Source organism: Hyperolius riggenbachi, chromosome 1 (assembly GCF_040937935.1).
Source record: "Hyperolius riggenbachi isolate aHypRig1 chromosome 1, aHypRig1.pri, whole genome shotgun sequence".
Classification (NCBI taxonomy): domain Eukaryota; kingdom Metazoa; phylum Chordata; class Amphibia; order Anura; family Hyperoliidae; genus Hyperolius; species Hyperolius riggenbachi.
In genome coordinates this window covers 663,278,812-663,305,388 of record NC_090646.1, presented here as the reverse complement: position 1 = coordinate 663,305,388, position 26,577 = coordinate 663,278,812, and the positions used below count along the sequence as shown (strand labels likewise).

Below are 26,577 nucleotides of genomic sequence, written 5' to 3'. Positions count from 1 at the left end.
ATGGACACGCGTCTGGTAGTATGGTGGAATGCGGAAAAGCCGCCGCAAGTCCTGACAGCAAAGCGGCTGTTTCCGCGTCCAACGCGGCGGTTTGCATGCAGCGGCGTGCGCTTGGTGTGGCTGGGTCTGTTAGTGCACATAGGCAGATGGAGAGCTACGCGCGCGCGGGCCTGAACTCAGGACCTTTATACCAGCAGGGGAAGTGTCAGCTGATCAGGAAGATCAGCTGATTCCTGCAGGACTCATGATTGGCTGAATGGCTCGGGCGGGGCGGCAGAGTCCAGCAACTATATATTCTGCTGCTTGTCAGTTGCTGGTTGTCTGCCATTGCTAACATTTATGTGAAGGCACTCAGACCATAGTCAGATCCTTACAGTGTGTTTGAACTAGGTGGACCTGGGAATTCACACTTAGCCAGATTCTGTTGATAGCTTAAAGTACTAATTGAATTGTATTATTTGTTAGACCAGTTCCAGGTTGTTGAGATCAAGGCCCTCACACCCCAGACTAGGAATACTGTGTATCTTCTGTGTATTCTCTAGCATAGTTCCAGGGTGTTGAGATCAAGACTAGGGAATTGTATTATCATTTATGTTATGCTCCGGACTAGTTCCAGGGTGTTGTGAATACGGACCTCACACCCCAGACTAGGTTGTGTTATTACTGTGTTACGTTAGCCCAGTTCAGGGCAAAACCTTACATATTAGCAGCAGGGCCTCCTGCATCCCAGCCTTGGTCCCTCGCTCAGGGGTCCACAGGCTACAAGAATATCACGCACAGTCAGGGGTGAATTCCTCGGGAGTATAGGCCGCCAGCTCCTCTGGTGGTCTTTACTCAGAGTTGTTACTGTTGCACCAAACACTTACACTCTCTCAGGTGTCTAGAGGTTAGACATATCTGATTATTGACGATTCCGCAGATCCTCAATAATCGGGTATATCTGTATTCTTGGGGATACTGCGGATCGCCAAGGATCAGATTCTCTCTCTGGTTGCTGACACCGATCGTTACAATTTGTCTGTGATCTGTCCACACAGGAGCAGCTTGACAGCAAGTAAGGATTAAAGCATGCCAGCAAACTAGCCAAGTACAGCTGCAGGTAGCTTTTCATCAGTAATAGCACCATCATTTGGACATTCTGCTCTGCTCAAAAGCCTCTAAGTTCTGTTTGTGATGTCTACATTTGCTTCCTATCATTGCTGAACTAGTAAGCCTTAATTTTATCACCTGAACTAAACAAAAAAAATATCTAAAGCTCGCCATACAAACATCGATTTTGATTACCCAAATAGGCCCCACCACCCATCGTGCCCCTTTTACACCCACTAAAACAATTGAAGCAGGAGTCGCCACTGCTGGTGTCCTATCCCTTAACCCTTGCCGTGAAAAAAGGGCCTGACGTACTAACAAATTTGTCGCCAGGTATTAGCGACATTTGATAACGAGAACCATCGTTGTCAAGCAACAAACGAGATATAATAACGAGTAAATATTAACGTTAAATGTCGTTGCGTTTTTTGTCAATACTGCTTAACCCAACCCCAACCTCACACAGAACCCTCCCCTGGTGGTGCCTGACACTAATCATCCCCCCCCCACACCCGTGGTGCCTAACCCTAACCACCACCCCCACGGTGGTGCCTAACCCTAACCCACCCCCTCACCCCCCCCCGGTGGTGCCTAACCCTAACCTATCCCCCACCCCCCCTCGGTGGTGCCTAACCCACTCCCCCCCCCCTCCCGCTCGTGCGCGTGCCCCCGCGCTCGTGCATGCAGCCCCCCACTCGCCCGGAGATCAATGAACAGGAAAAAAACGTTCCTGTTCGTTGATTTAATCCCCCCGCAATGATCGGCTGCTTCTATGAGTACTGTGACCATCTTGTGGCCAAATAGTAAAACTACACCCTAAAGCATTTTTCACATACAAATACATTAGTTTTACACTAAAAATTAACTCATTACCTCCCACACTCCCCAATTTTTTTTTTTTTTTTTTGTAATTAAACAAAAAAAAAAATACAATAAAAAAAAAATACATAAATAGTTACCTTAGGGACTGAACTCTTTAAATATTTATGTCAAGAGAGTATAACACTGTTACTTTATAAACTATGGGCTTGTAATTAGGGATGGACGCAAAACTGAAAAAAATGCACCTTTATTTCCAAATAAAATATTGGTGCCAAACATTGTGATAGGGGCATAATTTAAACTGTTTTATAACCGGGACAAATGGGCAAATTTCATGGATTTTAATTGCAGTAGCATGCATTATTTAAAAACTATAATGGCCGAGAACTGAAAAATAATGAATTTTTCCCCACATTTTTTCCTATTTTCCCGTTAAAACACATTTATAATAAAATAATTCTTGGCATAATGTCCCACCTAAAGAAAGCCTAATTGGTAGCGTAAAAAACAAGATATAGTTCATTTCATTGTGATAAGTAATAATAAAGTTATAGACGAATGCATGGAAGGAGCGCTGAAAGGTGAAAATTGCTCTGGTGCTCAGGGGGTAAAACCCCTCATTATGTGCAGCCGATTTCTGCTTTAATAATGTGTGTTGCTGGCCATGAATGATAGGAATAGTAAGCTCTGGTACCTAAACCTAGTGAGCCACACCAACTATTTCTGGGCCAAAGGAAGAGAAACACATATTCCAAGTAGGGAGCACTGTAGATAGTTTACTAATAACTTCTACAGCTACACTACAGCTAGTTTACTATTAGTACAGATACAGACTAGCAGCTTGTACTGTACATACTGGAGGAGGTAGCAGAGATCAGCGCACACTGCAGCTAGTTTACTATCAGTACAGGCACAGAGTAACAGCTTATACTGTACATACTGGAGGTAGCGGGATCAGCACACACTGCAGCTAGTTTACTATCAGTACAGGTACAGAGTAACAACTTATACTGTACATACTGGAGGTAGCAGCGATCAGCACACACTGCAGCTAGTTTACTATCAGTGCAGGCACAGAGTAACAGCTTATACTGTACATACTGGAGGTAGCAGGGTTCAGCACACACTGCAGCTAGTTTACTATCAGTACAGATACAGAGTAACAGCTTATACTGTATATACTGGAGGTAGCAGAGATCAGCACACACTGCAGCTAGTTTACTATCAGTGCAGGCACAGAGTAACAGCTTATACTGTACATACTGGAGGTAGCAGGGTTCAGCACACACAGCAGCTAGTTTACTATCAGTACAGGCACAGAGTAACAGCTTATACTGCACATACTGGAGGTAGCAGGGTTCAGCACACACTGCAGCTAGTTTACTATCAGTGCAGGCACAGAGTAACAGCTTATACTGTACATACTGGAGGTAGCAGAGATCAGCACAACCTGCAGCTTGGTTACTATCAGTACAGGCACAGAGTAACCGCTTATACTGTACATACTGGAGGTAGCAGGGTTCAGCACACACAGCAGCTAGTTTACTATCAGTACAGGCACAGAGTAACAGCTTATACTGCACATACTGGAGGTAGCAGGGTTCAGCACACACTGCAGCTAGTTTACTATCAGTGCAGGCACAGAGTAACAGCTTATACTGTACATACTGGAGGTAGCAGAGATCAGCACAACCTGCAGCTTGGTTACTATCAGTACAGGCACAGAGTAACAGCTTATACTGTACATACTGGAGGTAGCAGGGTTCAGCACACACTGCAGCTAGTTTACTATCAGTACAGGCACAGAGTGACAGCGTATACTGCACATACTGGAGGTGACATGCCAGTATTGTGGACTGGAAACAGTACAAGTATATTGCAATATGGACACCTAACTTTAATTAGAATAAGACTTGTAGTTTTCAGCCTGCCGAGCCTCCTGCCTGCTTTCTGTAACCTCTGACAGCTCATTTCATTTCTCCACATCGTTGCTCTTTTCCTAGATACAGATTATTCCGATACTTCTAGGAATTGTCCTCTCTGTCATTTACAACCCATTACAGGTATGTCCTCCAGGATCTTCCAGCAACGGTAATAATTCATGACCGTCTGCCGCAGCCCCGGGCCCGTGTAACGCGCAGGATTTACAGCCGTGCTTTGCTCTGCACTTCATAGATTCTTAATGCAACACGGAGGAGAGATTCACATCTGCAGAGAAGTGATATGAATAATGCAGAGGAATATCAGATGTTAGAGAGGATGGAAATTCCACTGTCTGACCACTGCTTTCACCGGCACCGCAAAGTACCGCTGCTTTCACCGGCACCGCAAAGTACCGCTGCTTTCACTGGGGCCGCAGAGTACCGCTGCTTTCACTGGGGCCGCAGAGTACCGCTGCTTTCACTGGGGCCGCAGAGTACCGCTGCTTTCACTGGGGCCGCAGAGTACCGCTGCTTTCACTGGGGCCGCAGAGTACCGCTGCTTTCACTGGGGCCGCAGAGTACCGCTGCTTTCACCGGCGCCGCAGAGTACCGCTGCTTTCACCGACGTCGCAGAGTACCGCTGCTTTCACCGGCACCGCAGAATACCGCTGCTCTCACCGGCGCCGCAGAGTACCGCTGCTTTCACCGGCGCCGCAGAGTACCGCTGCTTCCACCGGCACCGCAGAGTACCGCTGCTTTCACCGGCACCGCAGAATACCGCTGCTTTCACCGGCGCCGCAGAGTACCGCTGCTTCCACCGGCGCCGCAGAGTACCGCTGCTTTCACTCGGGCCACAGAATACCGCTGCTTTCACTCGGGCCACAGAATACCGCTGCTTTCACCGGCACCGCAGAGTACCGCTGCTTTCACCGGGGCCGCAGAGTACCGCTGCTTTCACCGGCGCCGCAGAGTACCGCTGCTTTCACCGGCGCCGCAGAGTACCGCTGCTTCCACCGGCACCGCAGAGTACCGCTGCTTTCACCGGCACCGCAGAATACCGCTGCTTTCACCGGCGCCGCAGAGTACCGCTGCTTCCACCGGCGCCGCAGAGTACCGCTGCTTTCACTCGGGCCACAGAATACCGCTGCTTTCACTCGGGCCACAGAATACCGCTGCTTTCACCGGCACCGCAGAGTACCGCTGCTTTCACTGGGGCCGCAGAGTACCGCTGCTTTCTCCGGCGCCGCAGAGTACCGCTGCTTTCACTGGGGCCGCAGAGTACCGCTGCTTTCACCGGCGCCGCAGAATACCGCTGCTTTCACCGGGGCCGCAGAGTACCGCTGCTTTCACCCGTGCCGCAGAATTCCACTGCTGATGGGGTCATTAATTAAAGTCCTGTTGTCCCAGGGCCGGGCCAAGGCAGAGGCGAGAGAGGCTCCAGCCTTAGGTCGCAGTGTAGGAGGGGGCGCACAGCTCACTCAGCTATCATTCCCCTATTGTGTTTGAAGCAGAGAGAAATAAGAAAAGGGGATACGTGGCAGTGGCTGCAAACCAGATAACTAGAGATTAAGGTGTTGGGGGCCCTGGAGCACCTCTTAGTCTAATAGCAATCAGTGTGTGACAGCTGGGGTGGGAGGGATGGAGGGGCGCACTCTGGTGTCTCAGCCTTGGGTGCGGGAGGACCTTGTCCCGGCTCTTTGCCATCCTACCTGGGGCTCCAGAGCCAACTTCAGCCCTTCAGTCCCGATTTCACAGCCCCACATTGCTGGACAAATGAAAAAAAAATCCAATATACTGTAAGTGGAGGCTTTGCCCCGTTTAGTGAAGGTGCCCATTGGTGAGTCTGAAGCCAATCTGTAAAAAAAAAAGGGAGAGGGAAGGCTCTGAGTCCTATAGAGCCTTCCCATTCTTCTTCTGCTAGCCTCATTCTACCGCAGGCTCCTCCAATCATATCCCCCGCTGCTGGAAGCTTCGGAAGTCTTCAAAAGACAGTCAGTTCTGTACTGCGCATGCAAAAGTGCGCAAAAGCGTGCTCCCGCATGCGCAGTAAGGAGCGGCCCGTCTTGGGAGCACTCAGGCTCCCAAAGACTTCCGAAGCCTACCGCGGAGGCAGAGAGCAGTCTTCGACCCATCAGTCGAAGACTGCTAATGGGAAACCAGAAGAGGAACGATTTAAAATGCTTTTTGCACTTGAGTAGCACTTTGGCACTATTGCACTTTTTTGTGTTGCCCCTGACAAAGCCCCTAATTTAAGAGGGGCGAACCATGTTGTGTTGATTGGTGAGGTAATAATGTGTGTTTTTGTTAATAATGACTCATAGCATTGCAGCAACACACTTCCTGAACTGCATGGAGCTTATTGCTCCACCCTCTGATCATGTGATGAATATGGACAAACCTTAAAGGACACCCGAGGAGAAAATAAACTAATGAAAAAATCTATCTACCTTCTCCCAAAAATGACTTTTTAAGATATTTCACTGTTTTATTTTATATGTAAATCTACTTTTTAAGCTGTTACTTTTTTTTATTGTTTTTGCTCAATGACACATTCACTGAAGTATGCCAGAGCTAGAATCTATGAACTGTTGAGCCTTTTTATCCCTTTCCTGCTCTCAGAGGCCATTTTCTGCTAAGAAAGTGTTTTATAGTTGTAATTCCTTATCAGTGAGGGTCACACTATAGTCTGACCCAGTCCTGACTCAGACAGGAACCGCCGCTTACATATCTGATGTTTAACTCTTTCAGGCCGAGAAAAAAAAAAAAGGAACATAGCCTAGTTATTTGTGCGCTGGGCACTGTACATACCCATGTCTATCTCATCATGTCACATGTCACCTCGGGTATGCTTTAAACATGGGGGAACAGTATATAGGAAAGGTGCTGTTATTATATTATTACTTAGAGGGCAGTCTGTGGCTGGCAGGGCACATATATGTGGTAAGCTGAGCATGCCTGTCAGGGCACCTATTAACGGTGGCAGCTCCAGATGCCGCCATCAGCCGACTCTTGAATTGCTAATCGAGACTTCACATCGCTGCTTCACTGGCCTCACCTGATGACAGGTCCCCCCTAACGATAAAAGACTTTGTTCCTCTCGCCCACTGATCCATGCCACCCCTCAGAATCAAATCTGTATACTGAGCCGTGGATTTAACCCTTACAGCCCCCCTCTGGCTCCTCCACCTGGGGAAAAGTAGGGGGCTACACTGAAGCAGGTAGACAAGGTGATTACACGCCTGTCCTGAGTGAGTGACATGAATGGCAGCGCCGGGCTGAGACTGACTCGTCTCCACGGGCGTCGCGGGAGATTAAAGCATCTCTCTGCAGGCGAGGAATAAATTACAGGCCGCGGATAACTGCCAGAGAAGCAAACAAGCTGCTCGCCCACCGCGCACCGACATCAAAGGGAAAAACAGCTTAGCCAAGCAGCATTCCAATGAGATCCGCCTCCTGGAGACGGCTCTGCTATCAGTGAGGCATCGCAGCGCGGGCGGGGCGGAGGAGACGCGGTATACAGGGTAACCCACCACCATGAAGCCGCAGAATACGGAGCAGTCACTCGGGAACGCAAGGAATACAGAAACGTCATTTTGGATGCTTTTCCGTCGGGCACACAGTCATTTTGGCACAATGGCCTCCATTGACTAAGAATAACCGCATTCGGTAATGCAGAAAACAGCTGACTTTACCGATCACCAAATTCCAAATCACTAAACCTATTACCGCACTCAAAAGAAAAATTACCAACCTGTGCGGTAAATAACTCAAATGTCAACAAAAAGCAATTGACTAAGACTAAAGCATTCAGTATTTATCTCTAGCTCTGACCAGCCAGTAACTCATATTCTCCATGTGGTAAAACTGTTAAAAGTTGACAGATGTAGCAGATAGCCAATAGGGAGAGCCACACATCTCTGCTTCTCACCCCATTTGATCCGATACTCTGGAGGGCAGGACTTCAGAGTGGCAGAGCAGGAGAAGGGAGCATTTAAAAAGGCTTTTCTGTATCCCTTTAGATGTGCATATCTGCATACTGATACAGAGAAGAGCTCCCTCTAGTCAGTATAGATGCACATCTAAAGGGATTCCAGCGATGCACTGGACAGAAGATAAAGCGTCTCATGCACAGACTTGTTAGAGAAGACTGAGAGCCCTGACCTCCTTCCACAGGTCCCTGACCTCCTTCCACAGGTCCCTGACCTCCTTCCACAGGTCCCTGACCTCCTTCCACAGGTCCCTGACCTCCTTCCACAGGTCCCTGACCTCCTTCCACAGGTCCCTGACCTCCTTCCACAGGTCCCTGGCCTCCTTCCACAGGTCCCTGGCCTCCTTCCACAGGTCCCTGGCCTCCTTCCACAGGTCCCTGACCTCCTTCCACAGGTCCCTGACCTCCTTCCACAGGTCCCTGACCTCCTTCCACAGGTCCCTGGCCTCCTTCCACAGGTCCCTGGCCTCCTTCCACAGGTCCCTGACCTCCTTCCACAGGTCCCTGGCCTCCTTCCACAGGTCCCTGGGCTCCTTCCACAGGTCCCTGACCTCCTTCCACAGGTCCCTGACCTCCTTCCACAGGTCCCTGGCCTCCTTCCACAGGTCCCTGGCCTCCTTCCACAGGTCCCTGACCTCCTTCCACAGGTCCCTGGCCTCCTTACACAGGTCCCTGGCCTCCTTACACAGGTCCCTGGCCTCCTTACACAGGTCCCTGGCCTCCTTCCACAGGTCCATGACCTCTTTCCACAGGTCCCTGACCTCTTTCCACAGGTCCCTGGGCTCCTTCCACAGGTCCCTGGGCTCCTTCCACAGGTCCTTGGGCTCCTTTCACAGGTCCCTGGGCTCCTTCCACAGGTCCCTGACCTCCTTCCACAGGTCCCTGGCCTCCTTCCACAGGTCCCTGGCCTCCTTCCACAGGTCCCTGGCCTCCTTCCACAGGTCCCTGACCTCCTTCCACAGGTCCCTGACCTCTTCCACAGGTCCCTGACCTCCTTCCACAGGTCCCTAGGTCCCTGACCTCCTTCCACAGGTCCCTGACCTCCTTCCACAGGTCCCTGACCTCTCTGTGCATTAAATGTAAGTTACACATTTTTGCCTAGCTGCTCCCGGGTTCGCCCTGCTGTCCCTTGCAGTGTATGAACTCGTTGCTAGAAGGTAGAAGCACACCGGCTTTATATAAATGATAAGAGTCTGAAATGCTGCCAGTATTGCCCTGATCATTTTATTTCTAGCGAACGCTCTTAATGTGAGAAGACAGGCTGATCCTCGCAGTAATGACTGTGCGATACGCCCGGCCTGCCAAGCAGATCAGCACCAGATGGAGCGACAGAGGGGCTGCGCCATTCTAAGCTGATCCTGGCAGCAATAAACGCTGCGTAATACCAGTGAGGATGAGTGCCGGGTGAGCGGAACCACCCAGCTCCGAGCATATGCGCCGCACAGCTCCAGGAGTCCCCGCCAGCTACATCGCCCAACTACACCGATGGCAAGCTGATCCGGGCAGCAATAAATGCCACGTAATACCAGTGAGGATGAGTGCTGGGTGAGCGGAACCACCCAGCTCCGAGCAGATACGCCGTACAGCTCCACAGGGCCCAGCCCAGCTACACGGCCCAACTACACTGATGGCAAGCGGAACCGGGCAGGAATAGAAACCACGTAATACCGGTGAGGATGAGCGATGGGTAAGCAGTCCCGCCTGACTCTGAGCTGCTGCTACAAGGTTACCATAATACCAATGAGGATAAGCCATGGGTGAACGGTACCACCCGGCTACGGGCCAATATGCCGTACAGCTCCAAGAGTTTCCGCCCAGCGACATGGCACAACTACACCGATGGCAAGCCGATCGTGGCATTTAATGGACAGATATGTGACTCATTACAATCAGTGGTGCTCGGATAACTCTTTTTGATATCTGGGTTGTTCCGGATCCAGATAGTAAAAAAATCTGGATAAATCCAGATATCTGGATTCGAACCGAAATGGCTGTAAATTAACATCAGGAGGTTCCAGACAGCAGTCGTGCAGCCCACATTGTGTCCAATACACAACTGGAACATCACAGTTTTCAACACAGACATCTCAAAAAAATTAAACAGTTTTTTTTTTCAACAAAATACAGCTATTTTAGTGGCTGGTGACAGTGGTAGCTGGTGACAGTGGCAGACTGGCAGCAGAAGATTTGTTCTGTGTGTTGGGTAGAGATCTCTGTTGTAGAGCTGGTGGTGGCCTGCTCATCCACCATCAGCTCCATCATAGGCTAAGCGTCTTTCTCCTCCAATGTGCGCCAATGATCATGCTGGAAAATGGCCGCTACACGCTGCTGCACCTCTGCAACGTGACTCCCCCTAACAGCTGGGCGTCCAGTACGTCCACGGCCAGTGGCTAGCGGCGCAATGGACACTGACATGGCAGAACTGCCGACGGTGGTGGCAATGCTGCTCCCTCTCCTATTGCCCTTGCTTTTCATGCTGCCCCTCCTCCGGCTGCCAGTGCCAGCAGACATAGTACAACTTTATATGTGTGCAAATGAAGTGGGGTACTTGTACTTTATTCAAATCAGTAGTACTAGTAGATAGTAGCAGTAGTAGAACGTCAACTAATGGAGTGACAGCAGAGTAGCACACACTGACACACTGTCTGTCTATCTGTCACACTGTAACAAGCACTGCACTTAAAGTAAGCTAACTCAATACAAATTAACTATATATAACTGGTAGTAGTAGACTAGTTGTAGTAGTACTAGTAGGTAGACTAGCAGTAGTACAGTAACCTAATCCCTAATAACCTACAAACTACACTGTAGCTAAGGCTGGCAGCAGGCCTAGCCTGTGCACACAGCAGGCCCTAACCTAGCCTAGCAGCTGCAGCACTGAGTCTGACTGTCACACTCACTAAAATCAAAATACAAGCTAGCTAACTAAAAAAAACAATAAAATACTGGTGTAGTACAGGTGTTTAGCTAGGTTTAACTCAGTAATACAGCATTTGCTTAGCCAATAGCACTGGAGATGTCTCTCAGTGAGCAGTCACAAGCAAGGACGAGATTCTCATCATGGCGCCCACCTTTTATACTGGAGGGGCTGGCCAGGGTTCCCCTCTGTGATTGGTTGCTTGGGCTTAGGCTGGAAGCCCTCTGATTGGCTCAATGACATCATGGACTTCATCTTCATGGTTACGCTATCCGGATCCGGGTACCTGAACCAGGTATCTGGTTCTGGACTGATTTCCAGATACCTAACAGGTATCTGAGTTAGCTCGGATAGTGCATTCCAGATTTATCCAGGTATCTGGAATCCGTATCCGGGTTCGGATACCCGAAAAAAGTTCGGATATCTGGATAGTTCGGGTATCTGGAATCTGGATGAGCATCACTGATTACAATGCCTCCCATGGTCACATCTCAGTATTATATTATCTCTCAGTTGTGGATGTTGTGGACTAAATAACGAGTTGGAAATAATTCTGCCAAATAATTCCTGCAGCTCGGTACTGAGCCAATTAGATGCTCTTCTTGCCAATACTGATCAAGGCCGGATTTCTGGAAAGGCCATCAAGGCCTGGGCCTTGAGCGGCAGCTGGCCAAAGGGCGGCTGGACATGGGACAGGGATTGCTGCATATGGAAGGAGAGGCTGAAAATGGAATACAGAGGTTGCAGATGGAATACAAGGTTGCAAATAAGGAGCAGCACATGGAAATAGGGAGCTGCTGCTCAAGGAACCTGTATAGAGCTGAAGGAGGCTGCTGTACATGGATGTTACACATAGAAGAGGGGGCTGCACATGGAATGGAAGGGGCTGCTGCACATGGATGTTACACATGAAAGAGAGGGCTGCACATGGAATGGGAGGGGCTGCTGTACATGGATGTTACACATGGAAGAGGGGGCTGCACATGGAATGGGAGGGGCTGCTGTACATGGATGTTACACATGGAAGAGGGGGCTGCACATGGAATGGGAGGGGCTGCTGTACATGGATGATACACATGGAAGAGGGGGGTGCACATGGAATGGGAGAGGCTGCTGTACATGGATGTTACACATGGAAGAGGGGGCTGCACATGGAATGGGAGGGGGTGCAGTACATGGATGTTACACATGGAAGAGGGGGCTGCACATGGAATTGGAGGGGTTGCTGTACATGGATAATACACATGGAAGAGGGGGCTGCACATGGAATGGGAGGGGCTGCTGTACATGGATGTTACACATAGAAGAGGGGGCTGCACATGGAATGGGAGGGGCTGCTGTACATGGATGTTACACATAGAAGAGGGGGCTGCACATGGAATGGGAGGAGGCTGCTGTACATGGATGTTACACATGAAAGAGGGGGCTGCACATGGGATGGGAGGGGGCTGCTGTACATGGATGTTACACATGGAAGGGGGGCTGCACATGGAATGGGAGGGGCTTCTGTACATGGATGATACACATGGAAGAGGGGCTGCACATGGGATGGGAGGGGGCTGCTGTACATGGATGTTACACATGGAAGAGGGGCTGCACATGGGATGGGAGGGGGCTGCTGTACATGGATGTTACACATGGAAGGGGAGCTGCACATGGAATGGGAGGGGCACTGCAGTACATGGATGTTACACCTAGAAGAGGGGGCTGTACATGGAATGGCAGGGGCTGCTGTACATGGATGTTAGAAATGGAAGTGGGGGCTGCACATGACAGGGAAGCTGCAAAGTTGGCCTAGGGGCGAAAAAGTATAAATCCAGCCTTGATTCTGATTGGCCAAATTCTTCATTGATTAAAGGAGTTATCAGCCGAAAATAAAAATGAGCTTTACTCACCTGGGGCTTTCTCCAGCCCCTTGCTGCTGACTGTCCCACGCCGATCGCTCTGCTCTCTGCCGCCATCCCAGGCTCCCCACACCATGCAGAGGCCGACTGCGGGGTCGGCCTTACTGTGCCTGCGCGAACCGCCGCTGTCAAACGGAGGATGTCTTATATTTCTATGAACACACAAGTTCCTGTGCTGTGTGTCCTCCTGCCTTCCCCACTCTGCCGCCTCTTCCTCTGCTGGATCCACCTCTTATGTGCCCCTGTCCCCCTTGTACTCCCTTTAGAGTCCCCTGGTGTCCCTTTCTTTACCTGTGTCCTCCTCTATCCCCTGTTCTCCTGTGTCCCGTGCAGGGGCGTACCTAGAAATCCCCGGGCCCCCTTTCAAAAAATAAATCCGGCCCCCCACTTCCCTAGGGGCCCGCTCAGGGACTTTGGTGGGGCAGGAGGGGTCGCAGCATAAGAGGAGAGCGTGGCTGCAGATCGGTGGGGAGGGGGGACATTCCTCCCCCTCCCTCACCTCGGGCTCTCCTCTCAGCGCTTTCCCTCCTGCAATCAATCACTGGTAGCAGCAGCAGCAGCGGCGGCAGGCTGAATACATTACCTCCTTCTCGCCGGAGGTCTTCCATCCTCTAAGAGCGTCATGCAACTTCCCGTGTAACATTCATGCGGTCACGCTCTCCTCTTATGCTGCGACCTCTCCTGCCCCACCAAAGTCCCTGAGGGGGCCCCAGGCCCTCCCGAGGCAGCAGGGGTCGCATCCCCTATTGTTACGCCAGTGGTCCCGTGTCTTCCACTGTCCCCCGTGTCCTCCTGGTGTCCCCCTTATCCTCTGATGTCCCCCTGCAGCTTCCTCTTACCCACAGCTCCATGCCACGCTATCCCTCGTGTCCTCCAATGTCCCTCTGCATCCTCTTCTATCACCCAGCTCCATGCCCCTGTGTCCCTGATCTTTAGCCTATGGGGAAGAAGTACTGCAACGTGTGTTTCTGGGCTCCAGTAATAAACACAAGTTGCCATACTTTTTCCACTTACTGCATCTAGGGCTTATTTTCAGGGTAGGGCTTATATTTCGGGAATGCTCAAAATTCCTGCTAGGGCCTATTTTCACGGGATGTCTTCGGGGAAAGTCTGTATACAACTAAGCAAAGCACAGGTCAGTGAGATCTTCTGCGGAAGTCTGTAAAGGTTCAGTAATGAGGATGGAAGGGCCACAGATCTGCCGGTGACAGCAGCACCCCTCCCCCTCCCGTCTATCTGAGCGTGGGATGCACGGATTACGTTTGGAGCGGAGCCCGGCTGCGTGTCTGTCCGCCAACTCTCTGCATTGATTATTCCATTGCTTGTCAACTACAGCTCTTAAAGCGGAGAGACGACGATCTGGCCATGATAATGGGCCATTAATAATGTATGGGAGCTGCGGCGGAACATTCTGCTGGAAAGCGTCCAGCGTCATTCCGACACAGAGAAAGCCAGGCTAACGTTCACAGGCCTGGCTCTGCTTACATTGTGGGGCTCTGTGGGAACACACGGAGCGCAGCTGTGACACCGGCGGGGAGACGGTGGGGGGGACCAGCTGTTTTGTCACTGCGGAGGTCCCCCGGTGCATACTGATGTGTGTGGAGGAGGAGGGGGACCCCGGCCTGGATACACCATCCCCTGATCAGGACCAGGGGGGGAGTCCAGAGCCCCTCCTACATAGGGCTTGATTTACAAAACGGTGCTAACTTTAGCACTGGCCCTTAGCACATCTAAACTAGGGTGACCATATTTTGATTTCCAAAAAAGAGGACAATCACAACAGCATGTGGGCGTGGTCATGGGTGGGGCCAAATATACAAGACCTTAGCAGTGTGCTGTTCAACTTCGTGGGCATGGAGGGACGTTTTTTTTTTTCCAGACCACATGGTGGAGGGCCGGCCAACCACAAAATGCAATCAGATTCGCAGAAGAATTTCCCACAAAATGCAATGAGATTGGCAGCAGATTTCCCCACAAATGTGCGGACAAGGTATATGTCCGCAGTATAGGTTAGATAGGAATATGGCCCCAGTATAGGTTAGATAGGAATATGGCTCCAGTATAGCTTAGAATCTCAGGCCTTTATGCTCCCACATGCTGGCCACACAGCAGAGTGACTTCACTGCTAACTCAGGCCCTTATGCTCCCACAGGCCGCCCACACAGCAGAGTGACTTCACTGCTAACTCAGGCCCTTATGCTCCCACAGGCCGCCCACACAGCAGAGTGACTTCACTGCTAACTCAGGCCCTTATGCTCCCACAGGCCGCCCACACAGCAGAGTGACTTCACTGCTAACTCAGGCCCTTATGCTCCCACATGCTGGCCACACAGCAATGACTTCACTGCTAACAACTCAGGGCTCAGGCCTTTATGCTCCCACAGGCTGCCCACACAGCACCAGCGTGACTTGAATCAATTCACTGACACTGACAGACTGAACTCAGGGCTCAGGCTGTGCTGCTGAGCTGCTCCCACAGGTCACACACAAACAGCACCAGTGATCAGCCCAGCGTGAGTCCCACTGAACTCAGGCTGTCTCTGGCTGTCTCCACCCCTCTGCTCTGCAATTTGCTCTGTCTCAGTGGATGGGGGCGGCTGGAGGTGGAGCAGAGCAGCAGGAAGGGATTGACTCACTGCCTAGCAGAGGAAGAGCCGTTTGAGTCAGGAGTCAGGAGCTGAATGAGATGAGCCGAACATTGGGAGCCCAAGCTGCAGAAGAACAGCTTGCAGAGAGAGAAGATCCACTGAGGCTGAGATGAGCCAAACACTGTGAGCCAGCGACAGAAGAACCACTTGCAGAGATCCACTGAGGCTGAGATGAGCCGAACACTGCGAGCCCAAGCAGCAGAAGAACCGTTTGCAGAGAATCTCTGCAAATGGTTCTTCTGCCTTGGGCTCGCTGTATTCGGCTCATCTCAGCCTCAGTGGATCTCTGCAAGCAGTTCTTCTGTCTCTGGCTCACAGTGTTCGGCTCATCTCAGCCTCAATGGATCTCTGCAAGCTGTTCTTCTGCCACTGACTCGCAGTGTTCGGCTCATCTCAGCCTCAATGGATCTCTGCAAGTGTGTTCGGCTCTCCGGACAGATCAAATATCCGGGAGGACAGCCCGGACAGGTCTGAAAAAGTGGACCTGTCCGGGCAAAAGAGGACACATGGTCAGCCTAATCTAAACTCAGTTGAAATGTGAGAAGTAGTGATCGCGCGCAAAGTACCGTGTGCAAAGTTTTGCGCGCGCACTGCACAGAGCGCAGGGCGCTCCGCGCAAAGTGCCCACTAAAGCCTATGGGACTTAGGGCGCGCATAGGAGTTTGCGCGCGGTACTTAGCGCGCGATCTGATTGAGAAAACCGGTGCTAACCTACTTAGCACCCTGGTTAGCGCGCCTTAAGACTTTAGACGTGCTAAGTAGGTTAGCACCTCTTAGTAAATCAAGCCCATAGTGTGTTTAAAATATGACAAAGGAACACATTCATTTTAATATTACTGCCTTTTCCTGCTCTTTCCATGTTCTTTTCTTTCTTTATACCTTACTTTTACTCTTCTCTCTCTCCTTTCTCCCATCCTTTAATCTCTTCCTTCCTACGTTACTCTCCTCCTCTTCCTCACACGTTTCCTACTCCATTCATTCTCTGCAACCTTCCATGCCTTTCCATACTCTCTGTACTGTCCTCTCCCAGGACCGGCCCGCCCATGATGCCAAGTGAGGCAACTTCCTCAGACGGCAGAAGTCTGGGGACAGCAGCAGGCAGAAACAGGAAGTGAACAGAGTGCCTGGCCAACCTATACTGGGGACAACTGTACCTAGCCACGAATACTGGGGGCACCTCTACCTGGCTACCTACCTATACTGAAGGTGTTTTTTAGGGGGCTCACCGCAGCTATATCGTGAGGTGCAAATTGTTGGGTGCTGTGTGATCGTTCCATTTTGGGGGGAGGGGTGGAACCTCACAAGTTTGCCTCAGGCATCAAAGTCTTTCCTCACCTCTTTTCACCTTTCCTCCTTTCAACTGTCCTCTCCTTCCTTCTGTTCTCTCCTCCCCTAATTCCCGCTCCTGTCTCCTTATCTCTTCCGATTCCATCTCTTCTCCTGTCTTCTTTTCTCCTCTGCTTCCTCTCTTACTCTTTCTTCTCTTCCAGGGCCAGATTTAGGCCTAGGCCACCTAGGCCATGGCCTAGGCCACCTAGGCCATGGCCTAGGTGGCCACAGGAGCAAGGGCATCAAGCAGCAGGCTAAACTGGTGCAGCATTTGCAAGCTTGCAAATGCTGCAATGCAGGGAAATGAGGTGAGCACCTGACAGCGGTACTCTGCTGCTAGCTGCCTGTGCAGCAGCCACCCTGCTCTCTGTGTCTCTATTTGCATTGTGGCTGGTGGCTATGGACTTGGGCAGCATTGGAGACAGAAAGGAAGAGGAAGCTTCTGCACTGGAGACGAGCGGAGAAATGAGTGACACTGATTGATGGCTGCTGCAGTGTGAAGGTGAGCTGGCTAGTGGCTACCTATAATGAGTAATCAGTCTACCTATACTGGAGGGAAAGGGGGAGGGGTCATCTGGCTACCTATACTGGAGGGAAGGGGTCATCTCACTACCTATACTGAAGGGGGGGGGTCATCTGGCTACCTATACTAGAAGGAAGGGGGGAGGGGTCATCAGTCTACCTATACTAGAAGGAAGGGAGGGGGGTCATCTGGCTACCTATACTGGAGGGAAGGGGTCATCTCGCTACCTATACTGAAGAGGGGGGGGGGGGGGCTGTGCTGGTGACAATGGCCTTGGGCGGTAAAGAGTACAAATTAGGCCCTGTTCTCTTCTTCCCTCTTCTCCTCCACCCCCCCCCCCCCCTCCTTTGCTTCTCTACTGTTGTTCTCTCTGTTCCTTTTTTCATCTCTTTACCTCTCCTCTCCTCCCCTTCACTTCTCCCCTCTGCCACTCCTTTCTCCTCCCCTCTTTGCCTCTCTTTCCTTTTTCTCTCCTCCCTCCTTTCTTCACTTCTTTTGTTGCCCTTTAACCCTTTTATTTGCTCTCCCTTCTCTTTTTTTCACTTCTCTTGTACTATCCTCTTATCTTTTCTCCTTCCTCTCTCTTGTCTCTCTCACTTCCCCTCCCCTTCTCTCCTCTCCACTCCTCTTCCCTTCCCCTTTTCCTTCCTTTCCCCTCCTCTCCTCCCCTTCCCTCTCCTGCCCTTAGTTTCTTTCTCCCCATCCCTTAATCCTCCCTTTCTTCTCATTCCTTATTTATTCCTGAACAGTTACCCTTCTACCGTCCTTCATTTGCTTCATACCAGCTTCATTCATTTTTGCTACCTTTCTCCTACTGTATATTTATTCCCTCCGTCTCTCGTCCTCTTCTCCACCCCCCCTCCCCCCTTTTCCACTCTACCTCGCCAGCCCATGATCCCCCAAGTCCTCCCATTTGTTCATCTTTCTTCCCCCTTCCTGTCTTCCATCTTTTCTTCTCATTCATTTAAAGCAGGGGTGCCCAATACGTCGATCGCGATCTACTGGTAGATCGTGACCGACTGCTGGGTAGATCGCATCCCAGCAAAAGTTGCTCCCAGTAGCTGTATTATCGCGGCAGTGTGGCCGCGTCTCATCACAATTTGCTGCCGCTGCTCTAGTCCAATCGGGGAAGGGATGGGGAGGGGAGATGCACGGCTGAAGGGGAGAGGCCCTCCCCTTCCCCTTCAGCCACGCATCTCCCCATCCCTTCCCTGATTGGCCAAGAGCAGTGCAGGCAGCAGAAAGTGATGGCACGCTTGCTATCCATATCACCCGCCGGACTGAACTTCCGCTCTCTTGGCTGCCGGTCTGGAGGAGCAGCAGATACCACCGCTGGAGCTAGGTAAGTGATTACTTTCCACCTACTTTAAGCTACCTATGCTGGGCACCTACTATAAGCTACCTATGCTGGGCACCTACTATAAGCTACCTATGCTGGGCACCTACTATAAGCTACCTATGCTGGGCACCTACTATAAGCTACCTATGCTGGACATCTACACCTAACTACCTATGCTGGGCACCTATACTTAGCTACCTGTACTGGTAGATCTCTTGGTCGCGACAAAGTTAAAAGTAGCTCGCGAGCCAAAAAAGTGTGGGCACCCCTGATTTAAAGGGTACCTGAAGATACCTCAGTAGGGGGAATCCTCTGGATGGTCCTAATCTTCCTGCACCCCTCCTGTACTGCGCCGGCACCCTCTAAACAATCCCCACTGTGTACATGGGTGGCCTCACTGTGCAGGCGCAAAGTACGGCCCTCGCTTGCGTAGTAACACGGAGCCGCTAGTGCAATTTATTTATCTATTTTTTTTTACCTTGGGGTCCTTTTACACTATATCGATTTCTGTCAGTTATATATCAGTTGCTGTAACTGAAAGGACAACTGATGTGCAAGGTAATGTTCATGTTTCCCTATGGCCTCTTTCACACTATACACTGAAAAACTGAAGCTTTTTCACAATGCATTAAAATTGATTAACCTCCTTGGCGGTCTGATTCTTTCCAGATTTTAGGGTCTAAAAGCGGTGCAATTTTTTTCCACTCTTTCAGACCCTAAAACCTGAAAAAAATCATTCTGGCAGGGAGATCTGCAGCAAAATAAAAAAAAAATGTACCTTCCTGGGCTCCTGTGCTGCAGTTTTCTCTTTGCCCACAAGATGGCGCTAATATACATATAAACGAACTTCTCTATATTTCTCTAATATAGAGAAGTGTGTTTTCAATATTAGCCCCGCCCCCGATGACGTCACACTGCCACCACCGCTCTGCTGCCACCACCACGTCTCCGCTGCTCCAACTGGCTGCCGGGTCCCCGGAAGATTAGCGGGGACATGGGGGATCCCGGCGGCCAGGGAAAGACCCCACACTGCCGGGGAGAGAGGCTGGAGTCCCGCTGTGCAGCGAGATCGCGCGCGGGACTCCACAACCACAAGTAAGGCTCTGCAATGCATACCCCGACCTGAGCTCGGGATCACCGCTAATAGCTTCTTTTTTCTACCCCGAGCTCAGGTCGGGAAAACCGGCAAGGAGGTTAAGTGTAAAAGGGCCTTTACAGGTTTACTTTCACCCCATACCCAAACAGGTGCTTCTTGGCAAAGCAGGATCATCCACCAGGCAAGCTAAGCAAGTGCCTGGGGCCTAGTGGGGGGTCAAGGGGTCCACCAGGCACCTTCTCTGACCTCTCTCCACTTCAGCTTACTAAGACGACAACAAGGGGCCCCAAAACTTGCATAAGGCCCCATTACATCTTAATCCATCTCTGCTTTTTAGGAGTACATGTCTGTATGTGATACAAGCCTGTCTATGACTATGGGCCTATTTCCACTACACGCGGATTCCGCATACAAATATCCGCACCCAAAATGCAACATGTTAATGAATGGAGATATTTTCATGCAATGCGAAATTTCGGACGCGATGTGGTGCATAAAAAAATCTGAATGGTATGCTGCATTTTTCCATATGCGGGTGGGATCTGGATGCGAATCGCAGCTAATGTAAGTCAATGGAGCCGCATACGTCTGCGTTAAGAATGCGGAAATTTGCGTTGTTAACACAGATTTACCTAGCAAACATATGTGACATGTTGTTGCTGAGCAATTTTCAAATCGCAATGTATATTTATGCATAAAAACGCCTATGCGTAACGCGTATCCGGATTAAAAACTGATGCGGATTTCCGTAAGCGATTTGAACGCGAGCTAGTGGGAATAGGCCCTATATGATGATATATGATATGATGAGAGCAAATGTATTACCTCCACATCTGAAAATAATGTGTTAAAGAAAACCTGAACTGAAAATTAAAAGTCAAAATAAGCATACACAAGTCATACTTACCTTCCATGTAGTCTACTCCGTCTTTCTCCTGTCCCGCGTCCTGTTTGTTCACTGTGATCAAGGGAATTTTCCGTCCTCCATTTTGAAAATGGCCATTACCCATAACAGCTTTCTGGTCAGCACACAGTTAAACTGTAACATCGCCCACTTGAGCCATAGGGAAACATGGACATTACCTGGCACATCAGTTTTCCTCTCAGCTATAACTGACAGCAACTGATATTTTACTGACAGCAACTGATATATTTCAGATCTGACAAAATATTGTCAGAACTGGAAGGGATTATTGTCAGAAGAAAATGGTGAGCTTCTGGGAGGAACTGATGGCAAGGTAACTATGTAATGTTCATTTGAAGTTACCTCGTGTTTATTTTAAATATTTTTACTCAGTACAGGTTCTCTTTAAAAGTCAACGCAAAGAATTGCCAGATAAACAAGACATATAAACGATTAGCTCACAGAAAAGTAAAATGAGATTTTCAGTATTTGACAAATAAAAGTCTGCCCTTGCTCTATAGGAGCCGCGGCGAGCGCCTGGAGACAGCTTGTGCTACGCGTCTCCTTGTACTGTATGACAAGAACATCTGTCAGAGGCTCGCATGAAGCATGTTCTGCAGGACTCGGGCTTTATGAAGAAAGCAGTCTGTTCCTGTGATATCTGATTGATGTTCCCGCCGCCGTCACCTGCCTCCATCCACCTCTCAGGAACACCGCGGAAGCCGTCTCTGACGGTAGACGGTAATGAATATTGTCCTTTGGCGGGTGGTGGAAATAGATCTCTGCGTTCCTGCGCGCATTACGCCGATCTGCCCCTCGCTGAACCTGAATTTATGGATGAATCCCAGCAGGTTCCATTTGTGAGTCTGTTCTCTCTCATCTTCTTCAGATGCTTTTGAGGGATATAAAAATAGACAGACAGAGCCCCGTATCTTTATTACAAGACTTAAAAAGCCGAGCGCGGATCTCGCTGGCGGTCCTATAGGCGATCAATGAGCTCTTTTTTGGCTTCTTCTCTTTTATTGGAAGAAATTTATCTAAGCTGCTCTCCGGAGATCTGACTCTTTCTTGTTCCTTTGTGGGGTTCTTGCCTTGGTTTTGAAATAAAAGTGCTGAGTTTGGCCCCTGTCAGTTCTTCCACGCAATTATTCATTTATTGACTGCCAAGAAGGCCTCGGGTAGCATGGAGCTAAAGCGTGAGATCTTCTGCAGACTGCAGTCAGGGGCGTAGCAATAGGGGTTGCAGAGGTAGCGACCGCATCGGGGCCCTTGGGCCAGAGGGGCCCCGAAGGGCCCTCCCTCAACTGCAGTATTGGCTCTCTATTGGTCCTGTGCTCATAATTATCACTTCTATAGATACTTTGAATAGTGGTAATCATTATCAAACTGCTCCCCATCCCCTTCTTGCACCTCTGACACTGTAGTTGCCATTGGCAGGTTTTGGTGCACCATATTAATTGTTATGTATAGAGTGCTTGGGGGCCCCAATGTAAAACTTGCATCGGGGCCCACAGCTCCTTAGCTACGCCACTGTCTGCAGTGCTGAGGTGTTGCATAAAATGGACTCTTTGAACTATCTGTAGAACTTTTGAGCTTAGGCTTCCAAACATGTCTCATATTGCTGGCTTAGTAACAATCCTGAAGGACAAGCGGTTGTCCTATACAGATTAGAGAAAAACGTCCAAGAACAATCCATTCATGTTGCCATCCTAGTTGTGCACCGTAGACTTGATTCTGGGTCACTGGGGAAAACTCACTGAGGCCAGCTGGTCACAGCAACCAATCACGTTTCAGCTTTTAAATGAAAGGAGGATTCTGATTGGTTGCTCAAGGTAGCCGCTACACTTTTGTTCAGTTTTCATTGCTCTGGTCTGAATAAATCAGGCCCTCTATGTTTTTGGGTTGCCTTGCCTGGTATCTGCTGTGAACCCAAAGTGCAGTCAAAGTGTTCTGCACCTGAGTTACCACTATGGTTTATCCACTTCAGCACCACAGGGTTTTTTGCTTGAAAACCAGAGCAATTTTCACATTTCAGCGCTCCTCCCATTCATTCACCAATAACTTTATTGCTACTCATCAGATGTAAATGATCTATATCTTGTTTTTTTTGCCACAAATTATGCTTTGTGAGGGTGATATTTGCTTTTAGTAATTATGTTATTATCTGTGCATTTTAAAGGGAAAAATTAGAAAAAAAAAGAAAAAATACACTATTTCTCCATTTCCATCCACTATAGTTTTCAAATAAACAATGTTACCATAGGTAAAACACACACATTCTATTTGCTAATTTGTCCTGGTTATCTCAACATTTAAATAATGTTCCTAGTACAATGTATGGCGATAATATATTAGTTTCTGGTTTGTGTTTTTTGTTTTCTCATTGTACTCTATCAGTAATTAAAAGCCCTTTTCTTCATGATTAACAGTAATACACTCTCATGGCATACATATTTTAAAAGCTAAGTCCCTAGGGTAACTATGTATTCTCTTTTCAATGCTGTCACTTTTGTTGTTTTTACAAGTATTTATTTGGGGGTATAGAGTACATGAAAATAACAGTTTTATTGCTTTTCATTCAGTTTTCCGGTAAAAAAAAATCACATGACTTATACCTCAGTTGTCAAACACCACAAAATCTATTCTCTCACTTGTCACGGTTAAAATGATACCCTATATACATAATCAGATAGCTTATTGGGCATACAGCACACTGTTTACCACAAGTACGCCTATCTACACCCCTGAGCCCCAGGTAAAGTTCTGTGGTGAGTAGATAAGCGTAGCAAGGGTTTCAAAGTGGTTATGAGGATGCTGAAACTTGCTTGCGCCCTTTATCATTTGATCTTTCTCTTCACTGCTGTTTATGACCACTGCTTGCCGGCTACACTACCACTGCTTTGCTGACTACACTCTGCTTTTTGCCAATTGCTGACCAGTGTTTAAAGTGCCTAACTACTCTCTTCTTTTTGCCCATTGCTGACCACTGCTTGCCTGACTACACTCTGCTTTTTGCCCATTGCTGACCACTGCTTGCCTGACTAAACTCTGCTCTTTGCCCATTGCTGACCACTGCTTGCCTGACCACAATCTGCTTTTGGCCCATTGCTGTCCACTGCTTGCCTGACTATACTCTGCTTTTTGCCCATTGCTGACCACTGCTTGCCTGACTACACTCTGCTTTTTGCCCATTGCTGACCACTGCTTGCCTGACTACACTCTGCTTTTTGCCCATTGCTGACCACTGTTTGCCTGACTACACTCTGCTTTTTGCCCATTGCTGACCACTGCTTGCCTGACTACACTCTGCTTTTTGCCCATTGCTGACCACTGTTTGCCTGACTACACTCTGCTTTTTGCCCATTGCTGACCACTGCTTGCCTGACTACACTCTGCTTTTTGCCCATTGCTGACCACTGCTTGCCTGACTGCACTCTGCTTTTTGCCCATTGCTGACCACTGTTTGCCTGACTACACTCTGCTTTTTGCCCATTGCTGACCACTGCTTGCCTGACTACACTCTGCTTTTTGCCCATTGTTGACCACTGCTTGTCTGACTACAGGCTGCTTTATACCTTCAATCTTTATTTACAGAAATTGTTTGGTTGACTTTACCTGTAACTGTCTACAAACCCAAAAAAGTAATGGTAGGTTACTGCATACCTCCCAACTTTTTGAGATGAGAAAGAGGGACACTTAAGCTACGCACCTGGCACACCCCTGATCACACCCCCGGCACACCCCTAGTCACGCATACCATAAAGATTTCATAACAAAAATATGTTGTTTTACAACTCTAATGACACTGGTCCTTTCTATCCTATTTCATTTTCCTTCATAGTAACATTTGAAAATTAGAAATATATCTATTTAAAGGATGGAAATAAAGTTCATGGTCAATCAAACACATTTTTCAGTAGAGAAATACATATATTTACAGAGAAAGAGGGACAAAGTCCTGAAAGAGGGACAAATGAGGAGGAAAGAGGGACAGAGGGACAGGGCTCCCAAAGAGGGACTGTCCCGCCAAAAGAGGGACAGTTGGAGCTATGCTGTAGTACAGGAAGTCAGTAAGCGGGTGTACTTACACAGTAGTAGCAGCTCCACCCTGTCTCCGTATGGGCCATTTCCGTCACCTCCAGGGCATTGTCATTACGCAGATAGCCCATTCGCCGCAGGCAGCCGTCGTGGAAGACCCGGGGGCAGATCCGGCAGGGGTAGAGGCTCTCTGCTGTCCACACCTCGCAGATCTCACACATCTCATCATTAGTGATCTAAGACAAGGAAACAGAGTAATACGGTCACGCCAGAGAAATATATAGAGTAAGAATGGATTGCATAAGAACTTAAACATTATAGGATTTTATCTTTTTAAACTTACAGTAACAGTTTAATTATCTCAGGAGCGGTGAGCTCGAGCAGAGTCAGGACAGGGTTCTCCAGCACCAAATGCACCCCCCCCATCCCTCCCACCCCAGCCGTCACACACTGATTACTATTAGGGGCACCCCAGAGCCACCAATCCCCCCAGCCCCTTGATCTCTAGTTATCTGGCTTGCAGTCACTGCTATGTATCCCCTTTTTCTTCTATCTCTCTGCTTCAAACACAATAGGGGAATGATAGCTGAGTGAGTTGTGTGCCCCCTCCTACACTGCGCCCTGAGGCTCTTGCCTCTCTCGCCTCTGCCTCGGCCCCGCCCTGGGCTGATTCTGAAAGCCTCTGGATTGTCCAGATGCTTTGCTGAGGTAACTTTTACCTGATTTCTCCTTACAGGTTCATTGTAAGCATTGTACCCCAAACCCAAAATAAAATCAGACAATATCTCCCCACACGTAACTAAGAAGTGTGAGCCCACTATCATAGATTTAAAGGAAACCTGAGAGCAGGAATAAGAAAGATTTGATACTTACCCAGGGCTTCCTCCAGCCACATGAGCACTGATGCGTCCCTCGTCGTCCTCCCAAGTGCCTCTGTTTGCCCTTAAAGGGGCACTATGGTGGAAAATTGTAAAATTTAAAATATGTGCAAACATAGACATATAAGAAGTACTTATTTTCCAGAGTAGAATGAGCTATAAATTATTTTTCTCCTATGTTGCTGTCACTTACAGTAGGTAGTAGAAATCTGACAGAACCGACAGGTTTTGGACTAGTGCATCTCTTCATAGGGGATTCTCAGCAAGGCTTTTTTTCTTTATAAAGATGTTCCCCAAAAAGGATGTAAACAACGATGCTGGCCCACTTCCCTGCTCGCTATACAGTTTTTTGGCAGTTGGACAGAGCAACTGCCATTCACAAAGTGCTTTTGAAAATAAATAATTCCCTAAGAATCCCTAAGAGATGGACTAGTCCAAAACCTGTCACTTCTGTCAGATTTCTACTACCTACTGTAAGTGACAGCAACATAGGAGAAAATAATTTATGTCTCATTTTACTCTGGAAAAAACATACTTCTTATTTGTATATGTTTGCACATATTTTAGATTTTACAATTTTTCGCCGTAGTGCTCCTTTATCAATCAGCCCTGTTAGTCTGGCTCAGTCACCCCAGTGGGGCTCTTCTGCACATGTGCGGCCGTCTGCCCATGTGCAGAAGAGCCAGTTACTGGGGCCAGTGGCGTAGCTAAGGAGCTGTGGGCCCCGATGCAAGTTTTACAATGGGGCCCCCCATGCACTCTATACATAACAATTGATACGGCGCACCAAAACCTGCCACTGTCAACTACAGTGTCAGAGGTGCAAGAAGGGGATGGGGAACAGTTTGTCAATGTTTACCACTATTCAAAGTATCTGTAGAAGTGATTACTATGAGCACAGGACCAATTGAGAGCTAATACTGTAGTTGAGATTGAGCCCTTCGGGGCCCCTCTGGCCCAAGGGCCCCGATGCGGTCGCTACCTCTGCACCCCCTATTGCTACGCCCCTGACTGGGGCCGATTGTGGCTGAACGGCAGACCGCAGGAGGACGGCGAGGGACTCAGACGTGGTTATGGGGCTGGAGGAAGCCCCGAATAAATATCAAATCTTTCTTATTCCTGCTCTCAGGTGCACTTTAAGCACACTGCTAAGAAACAGCTAAGTGGGGATACCAAAGAA

General features: G+C 49.2%; 1 protein-coding gene across 2 annotated transcripts in view; it reads right to left on the bottom strand.

Moving 5' to 3' along the window:
* PHF24 (PHD finger protein 24) overlaps nt 1-26,577 on the bottom strand; it is a 196,641-nt gene that overhangs the window by 49,780 nt on the left and 120,284 nt on the right. For both annotated transcript variants that reach the window (XM_068272170.1, XM_068272178.1), the window contains exon 3: nt 24,570-24,755. In XM_068272170.1, the coding sequence (XP_068128271.1) occupies nt 24,570-24,755 (186 nt within the window). The remainder of the gene's footprint in view (nt 1-24,569; nt 24,756-26,577) is intronic.